This window comes from Stenella coeruleoalba (genome assembly GCF_951394435.1).
Source record: "Stenella coeruleoalba genome assembly, chromosome: 1".
Lineage (NCBI taxonomy): Eukaryota > Metazoa > Chordata > Mammalia > Artiodactyla > Delphinidae > Stenella > Stenella coeruleoalba.
In genome coordinates, this window is record NC_137169.1 from 186,242,981 (window position 1) to 186,256,744 (window position 13,764).

The 13,764-nt window shown below is 41.5% G+C and overlaps 1 protein-coding gene across 5 annotated transcripts in view; it reads left to right on the forward strand.

Annotated features, from left to right (window-relative positions):
• The first annotated feature begins 373 nt into the window (after positions 1-373).
• The window catches only part of SCYL3 (SCY1 like pseudokinase 3), a 39,090-nt gene continuing 25,699 nt past the window's right edge, over positions 374-13,764 (forward strand). For 4 of the 5 annotated variants that reach the window (XM_079912511.1, XM_079912514.1, XM_079912513.1 and 1 more), the window contains exons 1-2: positions 374-858; positions 6,023-6,240. In XM_079912511.1, the coding sequence (XP_079768637.1) occupies positions 6,076-6,240 (165 nt within the window). In that variant the 5' untranslated portion in view covers positions 374-858; positions 6,023-6,075. Of the gene's footprint in view, positions 859-5,410; positions 5,473-6,022; positions 6,241-13,764 lie in introns of all 5 variants that reach the window. The other variant, XM_079912512.1, reaches the window with a different exon arrangement.

Consider the following 13,764-nt stretch of genomic DNA (forward strand, 5'->3'; position numbering starts at 1 on the left):
AATAGTAGCGATGACTACTACTAGGCTCACATACAAGATAACAGAGAAAATATACTGGGTTTGAGCCACGTAGTTTTAAAATTATCACGTATATTCATTCTATTCGCACAACACCCTATTAAGTAGAAACCATCAATATTAATAATAAGAACTATTAACATTAATAGTCCCAATTTGACTCTGCGCTGGTTTAAGCATAACTTCAGAATTCCCATTTGAAAGGGCTTCAGCTGGAATCACTTCTACCTCTGCCAGCTTCAGTAGCGGATCCGTACGACTTCCGCCCACGCAGCGCAGCCAATCAGGGCTGCGGGGTGAGCGACGTCACTCTCCCAAAAGTCCTCGCCAATTCCCAGAGTACTCCTATTCTCCGTCCTGCCCCTTTTCTATTTGTCAGAGGCGACCGGCGGCCATTTTAGGTTCGGGCGGAAATCCAGTTAAGACCGTGCGGTTAAAAGCCTGAAAATTAAAATCAAGGCAAACTTGCACGTTCAACTCAGAGCCCAAGAAAAGAGACATCTTCACTGACCAACTAGGCGGCTGGGGACAGAGAGTGAACCGCTGGGCCGGCACCGCCGCCCATACTCAAGATGGCACCGGCCTGAGAATCACCGGCGAGGCCGCCCCATCTCGGTTCCGGGTTCTTTCGCCCCAGTGGTGGCGTTGTAGGGCTGAAGGCTGGCATCCTGTCCGGCTTCCGGACCCGTCTCTATGGTGCCGGAGAGACCGGACCTCAGAAGATTGTGGGGGTAGTGGCCAGAGTATTACGGGGGAGGCGAGGGTGGTTGGTGTCAACAGGGGGCGAAGAGGGGACCGAAGCTAAGATCCTCGGCTGCCCCCCGCGCCGCCCTCCCACAGGTAACAGGGAGCCCTGCGCTGCGTCCTCCGTCCGTGCGGGCCTGGGCCGCTGGGGAGGGGGCCGGGCCGGGAGAGAGGCGTGGGGTTGAGGGGTAGGGAACGCGCGCCCCGCTCGCGGGTCCGCGCTTGGGGCCCGCTCGTGGGCGAGCTCGGCGTGGTGTCGCTGCCGGTTGAGCTCTGCTCCCCACCTCAGTGTAGTCTCCCCCTGCTTTTTGCGGGGCGCACTGCTAACCTGGGCTTCGCGGGCGACCCCCGCCCGGGGCGGCGCTGGCGGCCGGAGCTGTCGAAGGAAGCCGCGGAGCCTGGCCTCGCGGGCAGGTGTGGAAGGTGAGGGGCCAGCTAAGCGGGAGCGCCGCCACCGCCCCTCTGAGACCCCGGGGAGTCGCGGTCAGACCCCGCTGGCCCCCAACCCCCGCGCCCGGCCGTCCTCCTCGCCGCGGGGAGGGCTAGTGTGCGCGGCTGGGCCGAGTCGCGGGGAGCCTGGGGTTGCGCCCGCGCTGGGTTGCTGCCTTCATTCTCGATCCGAGACCAGTGCCAGGCCCCCAGAGGCCCAGCTGGTTCCTGTCTTTGGATAGTGTTTTTTGTTTAAAATGAAGATGAAACAGTTTTGGGAAAATCGTATGTAGGAAACCGTGTGAATACTCAGAGTTGGGTCCTGAATTTTGGAATCCCTGTGTGCATACCCACATAACATCCCATGTCTTAGCAGAAATCATACGTAGTTCTTTCGGTACGCAAAGGCTTCATAATGTATCGCCGGACTGAGTTCAATATAGGGAATATATACGTGAAACAGATCAAAGCAAAGGGCCCGAAGTCATGTTATCACTAGATAGCGAAATACCAATCAATACCGGGTGTCTTTTGAACTCACAGTGCAAGCCCTTATCGTTGAAACTTCCAAGCTGAGGGAGCTAGGATAACGATCATCTCAGTTACTTGCTGTGAAAAAAACAGAGGTAGAGAGAGTTCCCCAGAGGACACTGATTTCTTAGTTTAGTGTATGAGTTGCCCAGTGACCTAGACAAGAGCTTTTAATCCCACAGGTGGCCCAGAAACTTGATGTGCTGCCCAAGGAAGCAAAAGGGTGGAGGAAGATAGGTGAACAACATTTTAAAGAGATGATCATGATGCGTATTCAAGTCAGAAACTGTGTACCCCACATTTTATTATAGAGAGTGAAGATGGTAAATTCTGCAAAATACCCATGCTAATATTAAAATATCCTTTTCTGCCTTTTTGTGACTTTTTAATTTCAAAGTTAAACGATTTGGTGTTTTCCCCTTTACTCCTTAAAACAAAAAAGATAGTATTTTGGAAGTCCAGGTGTTATTGTTTATCAGTATTGCATTTCAGTAAGGCCATTTGGCTGAATTATCATTTTTAAAGCGCTGTTGATAGCAACCGTTTTTGTGCCTCTTAGGGTACAGTTTTGTGAAGTTAAGAATTACTGCTTTAAGACCATCAGATTGCAGTCAACAGCACATCTTTTTTTTTTTTTTTTTTTGCGGTACGCGGGCCTCTTACTGTTGTGGCCTCTTCCGTTGCGGAGCACAGGCTCCGGATGCGCAGGCTCAGCGGCCATGGCTCACGGGCCTAGCCGCTCCGCGGCATGTGGGATCTTCCCGGACCGGGGCACAAACCCGTATCCCCTGCATCGGCCGGCGGACTCTTAACCACTGCGCCACCAGGGAAACCCAACAGCACATCTTTTTATTTACCCCCTAATGAAGTTTTCACTGGACATAGGCTATAACCCAGCTACTCTGTAAGCATTGCAGGATGGTATCAGTAGACTTCTGTCAACATTAATCATGCTTTCAAACCAATAAAATGTCAGCCTTTTGAGTTCTCACAAGGAAGGGGTTCATTCCTTTAAATTTTTAAGTGGCATTTCTTGGGGTCTTAGACCGAAATACATACTGCTAAGAAAAACTGCCAGTTTTAACCTCTTCCTAAATTTTTTATAACCCTAAATTGTTAATGATCTTATAGTGGAATTCAGAATATTAAATGAAAGGTTAATAGGTGTTGTAAGGCCCAGTATTCCCACAAGAAGGTATTTTGCTATTTAGAAATGACTAAGTTCATTGATTGTCCATTGCTGTACCTCTGCTGACTGCCATTCATTCAGCCAGAGCGTGTCCCTGACTCTTGGGACCATTTTATCTCCTTTGGAGAGTAATATTAAAGCTAAGTGAATGGCATGATTTTCTGCCAAGAAGATTATTTTCTTGCAGCAATTCCTTATGTGTGGATTTTGGAAAGCTGTATTTTGTGGCTAAGAGAGAGAAGGAAGTTAGACTAGCTTCAGATATACACTTTTCGAAGTAGCATTTCTCTAGTGCCTTCCTTTAGTCTGACTGGTTTTTCAGACAAGAGGAGTTAAAAAGAACTCCTGCTTATGAAATGGCAGTTGGTTTCGAAGAACATGGACCCATTCAGGCTACCTCAGGTGTGCCTCAGGCTACGCATGATTGTAAGGGTGGCAGTGAGGCAGTGGATTTGAAGCTGGGCTTCTTGTAGCCTCGAGTTGGAGTAGTAATGTGACTCTCTAAATCTAAGTTACTCTCCCAGTGTTTGCTTTTCCTTCTCCTGCTGCCAGCTGGCTTCCTCTGTACTTGCCAGGTTTCTGCTTTTACATGGCTTTGGCTTGCCATAGCCCTGACTCTACCCTATGGCATCCTTTTACCTTCAGCTGTGCTGCTAACAGACAAAAATATCTCACATTCATTCAGATTCCTGGGGCAGACAGTGATTGTCCAGCTTAGCTCTTCATCCAGGTCATGGGTCCTAGAGATGGCTAACGTGTGATTTGACTGCCCTTTGGCCCAGGGTAGGCACCTGACCCATAAAGTGTGCCCAAGAAGAAGGCAGGTGCTAAACATGACCCTCCCGACTGGGGTGGGAGTGGGAGGTTGCTGCAGGTACCACACCATCTCCAGAATAGGGGAATTAACGGTAATTGCTTTTCTCCAAGATCCTACATAAATGCTAATTTTATTTGTAGTCCCAGTAGAAAGGTGAGTGTTGAATACACAGGTGACCCTTGAACAACATGGGTTTGAACGGCACATGTCCATTTATACGCAGATTTTTTTCAATAAATATGCACTGCAGTACTTCATGATCTGCAGTTAGTTGAATCCCCTGCGTTGTTTGAATCCACAGATGTGGAACTGCAGGTGTGGAGAATCAACTGTAAAGTTATACTCACATTTTTGACTGAGAGGGTGTTGGTGCCTTTAACCCCTGCGTTTTTTAAGGGTCAACTGTAGTTGAGATACTTTTTAATACTGTTTTTCGTTTGTTTGTTTGGTTTTTTTTTTTACTTTATCATTCTTAAGAAAGAGAAATTGCTTGGCAGGTAGGAAATCAGTGAATTTGTTACAAATCCAGCTTAGTTCTTATCCTCAGAAACATTCTTGGGTTTAAAAAAAAAACCCATCAATTTTAGGTAGCTTTAGCCCTTATACGTGTTGTGTTCCTTATTCAGTGACGTATGTGGGTCTGTAGGCCCTTGAAATTCTCTGTTTGGGGTATCTGTTTTGAGCAGCATTATATACTCTGATAACCTAGTAAGCATTGTATGGAACTTCACCAAAGTGGAAAAAAAATCCAAATAGAAGGTCAGTATGTAATGATTCTTAGGTTTATATTTACCCAAAGGATACAGATTTTAAACTGAATTTTTTTAAAGATCCACATAGAATTTGGCGCTGTTTTTTAGAACTAGCAACTTGTTTCCCACACTGCCAGAGTTAGTAAGAACTCTTTTTATCTTTTATTTTTTAAATAATGGTAAAGCCAGAACTGAAAACTGACTGCCACAAACTTTTCAGACATGTGTTGTTTAGACTATACAGGTTTAAAAACATTTGAGCCAATGTTGGAAAATAGGAAATTTCCACATAACTATTCAGGCTCATGGCTCTTTATGGTAAATGGTGTGACCTGCCAACTCTGAAATGGCAGTCCTGGTTGGAACCTTGTGATGGTGGCTCCCGTCAGAGTGCAAGCCCAGTCAGTAGGTGCCTGTGCGCACAGTAGGCCTTTTGCTATTCCACCAATACTGCTGCATTGCTGTGCATTGTCTTTTGTAACCATGTGAGTTTGTATCCCTGTTGTAAAGAAAGATATGCTCTTTTATGGAAGATTTGGGAGGTGCAGGCAAATGTATGTCTATGTTTGTATATATATGTGAATCATCCATGATCTGATGCCCACAACAAACCTCTGTTGATACTTTACATATTTTTTTCTTGTGTGTGTGTATGCATGTGTATGTATATATATAGATAGCTATAGCTATAGATCACTCATCACTATAATCATAATCCAAATACTGAATATATCCATTCTCCCAAAGTTTCCTTATACCCCTTTGTAATCCTTTCCTCTCCTGTGGCCCCTCTAACTACCCTCACCCCAGGCAACCATTGATCTATTTTCTGTCATTATATAGTAGTTTGCATTTTCTGGAATCTCATGTACATGTGGGTTGTCTTTTTAACATTTGAGATTATACAATTTTGCATTTTCCCCTTTTTAGCCTAACTCTGAAGACAGTTACGGGATTGTACTTTTTCTGATGTTTATTGTCATTTGCGTTCAGTGAGTAGTCTGTTTCCTTTCCCATTAATCCACAGGTGTTTTAGTGTTTTCTTGGTTTATATACACTCTCCATTTGTTAACATGTTTTTCATCATTTTAGAAATATTCTCCAATTCGTATTGTTTTTCTTAGAATTGTAGGTTATTTTAGACATGCAGAAGTTCATCATCTTTGAGTGATCGAGTTTTGTGACGCTTTCCCTCTGCGAGGCAGGACATGAGTGGTTTTAGGGAGCAGGAGAGCTCTTACTCTGTATTCGATCGCGTTTCCACTGCGACGGTTCTGTGTGTGCGCAGTAGGGGGTTGGGAGCAGCAGCAACCGAGCGTGTCTGTTTGGTTAAGTGTATTTTCTCTAGAGCTGAAAGTTGTTAATTGACAAGCATTGCAGGTAATTTGCTGAACATTTACTATTTCTGTTGTCAAACAGCCTACTTTATGAGGGTTGTAGGAACTAGTAGGTTTGAGTGCCTGGGTCTGGGTACTCGGCTATCTCTGGCTCATGTATCAGATAGAGACTCAATGTTAGGAAATGTTTTCTGTTTTCTTTCAGGTTTGCTTGGCTTTGAGGAGGAGCTGCAGCACCCCTGCCTCACAGCCTAAGGGATGGGCTCAGAGAACAGCGCTTTGAAGAGCTATGCCCTGAAGGAACCACCGTTCACCTTACCCTCTGGACTTGCTGTTTACCCCGCTGTATTGCAGGATGGCAAATTCGCTTCGGTTTTTGTGTATAAGAGAGAAAACGAAGACAAGGTTAATAAAGCTGCCAAGGTATTGTAATAGGTGACTACCTAATAGTTAGTACTTTCTACCGTCATCTTGTTTTCTATTAAAATATGAAATTAATAAACTTCAAAGGGGGTAGGTCATAAGGAATAGTATTTTTATTCATGTCCTTTCCAAATATAGTTGCTTTTACTTCACGGAATGTCTCCAACTTGCACAACAAGGTCAAGTACCATAGGTAAGCCAAAAGCTTTATGCAACTCAGCGTGATAGCTCTTATCATCCTATTTTTTAGTGAGAAAGTTTGGGAGGTGATTTTACATGGCTCATAGAAGATAAAGGGATTTAATCTAGCTTAGGAAAAATGCTGTTAAGTATGGGCAACATATTAATTGGTGTATTGAGGATGGACCTGGAAATGAAATATTTTAGGAACTGTAGCTACTGTTTTTTTCTTTTCCTGAGGAATTTTGATGCTCCCAGAAAGAATGTGAAACTGGAATGTGGGACTGGATGCCCCGGAAAGAATGTGACCTTGGCTCTAGTTCTTGCTGAGGGAGCTTAGAGCGTTAACTTCTGGTGGCTTCAGTTTCCTCCTGCCTCACACCTCCTAAGTGCTCCTCCGGGTAAAGGGTGCCAGTGCCATGCTGGCTGACCTGCTGTCAGGGGACCCTGGCCTCTTACTAGAAAAAGTGATTCCTCTTTGGAATATAATTCCAGAAAACAGCCCTAGGTGTCTTTTCAAATTTAGTGAAAACAAAGGTATTAGGTGATATTTCCTTGGATAGCTAGCTGCTTCTTTGGGTATTCAGGCATTCAGATTATCTTCAGGAAGGTTCTAAAAAGGCACGCATTAATTAACTCTTCTTTGTTTACTATGGCAGGCATACTTTTCAGATTGATTTGGTATCTTTATTTTGTTAGAGTTATGATCTGTACCTTGAGTCACTTTGTACTATCAACAAGAATGAAACATTGATATCTATTTCATAGGTCTGTTTAAATGGTTTGTACCTTTTTTTATGATTATAAAGGGCTATGTTATACTATGTAATATTAGTAATATAATTTTGGCATTTTGTTTGTCACGCCGGTTCATTATTTGATGTCTCTGATCAGGCATGAAGTTAACGGTTGTAAGGTGGTTCCTGAGGAAAACGTTCCTCTCAGGATGCATTTTCCATTAATGGACTGTGGTAAAAAGTATAGCTGGCTGTTGTATTGCTAAGTAATTGTGCTTTTTGGTAAGACTACATGTTTGTCTCTTTTCCATCCCAACTAGGAATTGTTAATAATTTTTTTTGTGATTTTGCAAAAGATAAAATGCCTTGCCTCCCTGTTTTATTAACTGTATGTACAGTTAATATCTGACATACTTCCTGTTATTTGATAAGGTTGCACTTTTTTTAGTAATAATTTAGAGCGACTGTTACTAGTTAAGTACTAGCGATTTACAATTCTTAGGGTTTTTTTCATAAGACCATAAGATTTTTGAAAATTACATTAACCTTTATGGTGTATGTACCAAGAAAGTAGAACAACACAGGTCAGAAAGTTTCTACAGGAAAAAAACAAAGACCTGCGCTCAATGTTTGAGGACTTCCGTGCTGTAGGAATTGCAGAGCTTGAGAGGGAGGATTTTTACCCCCTTGGTATCTGCACACTCTTCTGAGCCATGACTGAGCCTTTTCAAGTAGTTCATACTTGTCTCCTATGTTCTTCAGGCCATTATGTGGCTTTGAATACCTGAGCCATGAATCTGAGAAATTTGAAATGGCAACAAAACGATAAGGAGTTTAGATGTAGGTTACAGTACTTGAGAAATGTATGGCATTGCGTCAGGTTTTAGGAACTTGATTTCTGAGATACCTGAAGTATTAAAACACCATAGGTAGCTTGCCTCACTTTCTCTAGAGTTCAGGCTCCTAGTTCTACCACTGATAGTTCTAATGACCGTTTCAAGCAGGTATAGCAGTGTTTTCCTTACCAAATATTGTTAGGTAGCGATTATACTCTTCCTCCACTGTTGTAAATAAAAACTAACAATCACAGCACACTGTTCAACCTCTGAAAAAGGACGAAATGCAAGTATAACCTTTGGCCACAAAACAACATCAGAAATACTTCAAGTCCATCATATCTTCTCATCTTATCTTGAATTCATTAGCTACAATAGTATATAACTTTCTCACTGGTGATTATGACTCATTTCTAACCAATAGCCTATAAGGAATGATAAATCCTGAGTCAGAACGTGGTTACTGTGGTTTGCTATAATATAATCTAAGTGCTTAGTTAGGGCTTCATGGTGAGTACAGGCGCAAAGAATGATTCCTGAGTGTCTTTATACCAAGCAGCCACATCGCAGTAGGTATATAGATGCTATGTCAGTGCTCTGTTTAGTGCCTTAGGAGACATTATGCTCTTCTCCATGATGGGTTCAGGCTGCTTTGTGGAAAGGTTGGTCAACATATTTGAGAACCACATTGTGTGGGCACGAGAAAGAAATAGAAGGGATGAATGCTGTGCTTGCATTCTGTTTGGAAAATGCTTTACTGCTTTTCCTTAAGTTGACATTTTCTTTCTGTTCCTCTCCCTCTCCAGTCCTTTTCTATGCTATTTACAACCCTCATTCCAGTAAATCAACTTCCCTACATCGTCAGCTTTTAAAAAAATGATTTCCTTCCCCTCATGATCAAAATCTGGTTCTCTTACAAGGCTTCTAAGCGTCAGCTGCTCAGAAGAACTTGGGAAGTATTCCCCCCCTCCCTCAGGTATGATAGGGTCACCAGGTGGAACTGGCCCTTTGCCAACTCCCACCACAGTTTTCAGACTTCACAGTCTCATCCTTTCTTTAAATATCTGTCAGAGCCTCTTGTCTGAACTCCAGATCTATATTTCCACCTGCCTATTGAATATCTCCACCTGGGTATTCCAGCAGCACCCAAATGCAGGCTTTCCAACATAGAAATCTTTTTTTTTTTAACTTTTTATTTTATATCTAAGTATAGCCGATTAACAATGTTGCAATAATTTCAGGTGCACAGCAAAGGGACTCAGCCATACATATCTATGTATCCATTCTTCCCCAAACTCCCCTCCCATCCAGGCTGCCACATAACATTGAGCAGAGTTCCCTGTGCTATACAGTAGGTCCTTGTTGGTTATTTATTTTAAATATAGCAGTGTGTACATGTCATCCCAAACTCCCTAACTATCCCTTCCCCCCCCAGTAATCATAAGTTCTCTTAAGTCTGTGAGTCTGTTTCTGTTTTGTAAACAAGTTCATTTGTATCATTTCTTTTCCAAGTCCGCATATAAGGGATATCATACTATATTTCTCTTTCTCCATGTGACTTCACTCAGTATGACAATTTCTAGGTCCATCCATGTTGCTGCAAATGGCATTATTTCATTCTTTTTAATGGCTGAGTAATATTCCATTGTATATATGTACCACATCTTCTTTATCCATTCCTCTGTCGATGGACATTTAGGTTGCTTCCATGTCTTGGCTGTTGTAAACAGTGCTGCAATGAACATTGGGGTGCATGTATCCTTTCGGACCATGTTTTTCTCCAGATACATGTCCAAGAGTGGGATTGCAGGGTCATATGGTAGCTCTGTGTTTAGTTTTTTAAGGAACAACGTAGAATTCTTTATTCCTTTCCCTTTCTGCATTTTATTCCTAGTTTATGATCTAACCTACAGGCAGTGGGCATTTAAAGACAGAGCATACTTACCATCTTTATCTCAGATTTGCATCTTAGGGGTACAAGGAAGAATATTTCTGCCTGAAGATTCTTGCCCTCTAGTATAGGCATCTTGTTATTTTGTCATTACTTCTTTAACAGAGTAAAATTAAGGCTTTCTCCCTGTCTTAAAACTTGCAAGTGAATTTGAGCTATAGTTAAGAACTACTACTTTGTGTTGTTTTCAAAGTGAAGTAGCAAATTAGAGGTAGAATGGCGATGAAAAGTTAAGCCCCTAAGGCTTGAATTAATTCTCTGGGTAGCTGAGTCATAACTGATTCCTGCAAAGTAGGGATAGTTCATATTCAAAACTAGAGTCACACACTTAACATCTCTGTGTGGGCATAGATAAGTATACATATTGGCACATTATCTAGTACTACTCATATTTAATAATAAAGGTCCTTACTCAGAATCCTTTTTCAAAGACCAGCACCTAGTACAGTGAATGAGATGTGATAGGCATTCAGTAACTTTGGGACAAATGCTTTCAAGTCACTCTCATCTGACAACAGTCACCTTTCTTCACCGGAACAAGAGCGATTTATGTCTCTAATTGATGTTCATTGAGAAAATATCCTAGTTACACTTAGCAGATACCTCTTGTTGTTCCCTCTGTTCTTTGGAGCAGCAGAAGCTTGGATCTATTTGATTAGTAACTGCTAACCTTTCCTGTGAATCTGTGCATAATTTTTTTATTTTTATTTTTTTGCGGTACGTGGGCCTCTCACTGTTGTGGCCTCTCCCGTTGCGGAACACAGGCTCTGGACGCGCAGGCTCAGCGGCCATGGCTCACGGGCCCAGCTGCTCCGCTGCATGTGGGATCTTCCCGGACCGGGACACGAACCCGTGTCCCTGCATTGGCAGACGGACTCTCAACCACTGTGCCACCAGGGAAGCCCTGTGCATAATTTTTGCATAACATTGTGTGTGCCAAAGGGGAGTGACAAGTAAGGTTTTTGCTAAGTTAAGAGCTTTGTTCAGAATCATGCAAGAGTTATCCCGTTCTTCATTCAACAAACAAGAAGTCACTTCGGATAAAGAATTTTGCTGGTCATGTAAGGTTAAAAGGATAAACAGAAGCAAAATGGAACATATTATTTATTAATCAGGTGAACATTTATTGACTGTGTATTTTCATGCCAGCACTGAACCAGGTAGCATTCCTTCTGACTTACTAGTATGCCCTGAGTATTAGAAGGAGAATAAAAGAAGATTTAAAACCAAAGAATAATTAGAGCCCTAGGACACAAAAGCTGAATGAAGACTTTTTCCTGAACAGGCGAAAATGAAGTATTTCATGTTTGGCTTGCAAATTATTTGAAATGTTTCTTATAATGAAAATATGAAAGAGGCTGCATAATTTTACTTAGAAACCACAGCTCCAAAGATACCTGTAGGAAGTTCTCTTCATTTAACACACACGCATTCAACCAACCTGCTAGCACAATTCTTGGCTTATCGGGACCTTTGCTGTATTTATATGGGTATGTATGGATTGTTTGAAAAGCTGATATACAAATTAATAGTTTATAATTGCTAGTTTAAAAAATTTTCTTAACTCTTTGTTGTTTATTAGAGTAAATCAGGGGAGGGTAACGCTTCCTTCTTAAGAATAAACAAAAAATCCTATCGGGGCTATCCCCAGAGTTGGCAAAATTTGAGATAAGAAAATAAATTGGGCAAATGAATCCACTCAGAAGATTCTCTTATGATCTTACCTGGGAGAAGTTTAATAGACAAGTGTGAGGTGACTGATATAGAACTTGCACCAGTGCTGGGTTATGGGCTCTTAAACTATCCCATGTTCTTCTGAGATGTTTTGGAACATTCCAAACTAAGTGCTTATTTGTGAAAATGAAACCTGATATTATATTGGGGGCTGTTCTCCAAGTGAAATTTTCCATCAGTCTCCTCCCAATTCGATGATTGGTTTACAAGGCTTCCCCAATGTCCAGTGGATTGTACAGGGTACAGCTCAGAGATTTAAAGTCATGTAATTTCTTTTAGAAAAACTGGGTGATTTGTAAAGAAAACCACCAGTCCAGCATTTAAGTTTTGCTGTAAATACATGATAAGATTATTACCTGGGTTGGGAATTTTGGCTTATGGATCTCCTAAGTTACTCATGTCAAATTTTAGGGGATAAACAGCATGGGTGGAGATTGGAAGAATCGATCTGGTAAGTCTGTTATAAAACCAACCAGGGAAGGAAAGCAACTCAACAGAATTAACCTCGGGTTCAGACACAAAATTGTTTTATATTTGTCATCCATCTGTGTATACTCTTTGCTAAGAAAATAGGACAAAGGAAAACGGTGTGTGTTTTGCGGGAGAATACTCCATATTAGGAGGTTCTAAAGTGGGTTATCCATACCCTAGGGATTGTGCAGTATGATTCATTGCCATTTGGGGAAAATATATCAAGAATGTCTATTTAAGTTTACCTTTAATCTTTTATTTTGGTACTTTATCTTTTTTTCCATTTATTTATTTTTGGCTGCGTTGGATCTTCATTGCTGCGCACGGGCTTTCTCTAGTTGCAACGAGCAGGGGCCGCTCTTCTTTGGGGTGCGCGGGCTTCTCATTGCGGTGGCTTCTCTTTGTTGAGGAGCACAGGCTCTAGGTGTACAGGCTTCAGTAGTTGTGGCATGAGGGCTCAGTAGTTGTGGCTCGCAGGCTCAGTAGTTGTGGTGCACTGGCTTATCTGTGGCACGTGGGATCTTCCCAGACCACGGCTTGAACCTGTGTCCCCTGCATTGGCAGGTGGATTCACAACCACTGCGCCACCAAGAAAGTCCTGGTACTTTCTATTTTGTGGGTGTTTTATAGTAGTATATGTATTTTATATATAAACGTATATATACGAAATATATATTACACATTCATATATATTATGCATAAGCTACAAATTTAACCTTTTTACTGGTGTGAAGTGTGTGAACAAAAACCTTTGATGATCACTTTTCTAGATGGTAAAAAGAAGTTTTAAAGATGGTTAAATATTTTAGTATTTTTTAGTATTCCATTTTAATTTATCTTGACTTGGGGTCTGTATTTCTTTATTTTTTTTAAATGGTTGCACTAAGGACTTCAGTATACATAATTAACTTTTAATAGTCTACTTTAGGTTAGTATTGTACCACAGTCAAATAAAATGTAGAAGCCTTGGAATCATATAGGTGTCTCCAGCCCCCAACCCTGCCGTTCTTTGGTTACATATATATCAACTGTATGTGCACACTAGCACACAGGCATACATATACATCACACACACTGAAAACCTCACCAGGCAGTGTTACAATATTTACTTTACGTAGGTGTCTATATTTTAAATAAGTAAAAAGTAGCCTTCAAATTTATCCTGAGGTTTATTATTTCTGATTTCTGATGCTCTTCCTTCAATCCTGAAGATCTAAGTTTCCCTTTGATATCATTTCCTCTTCAGCTTGAAGAACTTTAACATTTTTGTAGAGCAAATCTTGTAGCAACAACTTTCCTATTTTCCATGATCAAAAATGCCTTTATTTTGCCTTCTTTCCTAAAGGATATTTTTGCCAGATACAGAATTCAGGGTTGATCTTTTATTTTTTCTTTCATTGCTTTAAAGATAGTTCCCCTTTGTCTTTTGGACTCTGTTTTCTTATGAGGAATTAGTATCATTCAGTTCGTTATTTCTCTCCACCAGTGGTGTTTTTCTCTAGCTGCTTCCAACATTTTTTAATATATCTTTGATTTTCAGCAGTTTGATCATAATGTAGTTCTATTTATCCTATTTGGTGTTCATTGAAGTTTTTAAATCTGTAAACTTAAGCAT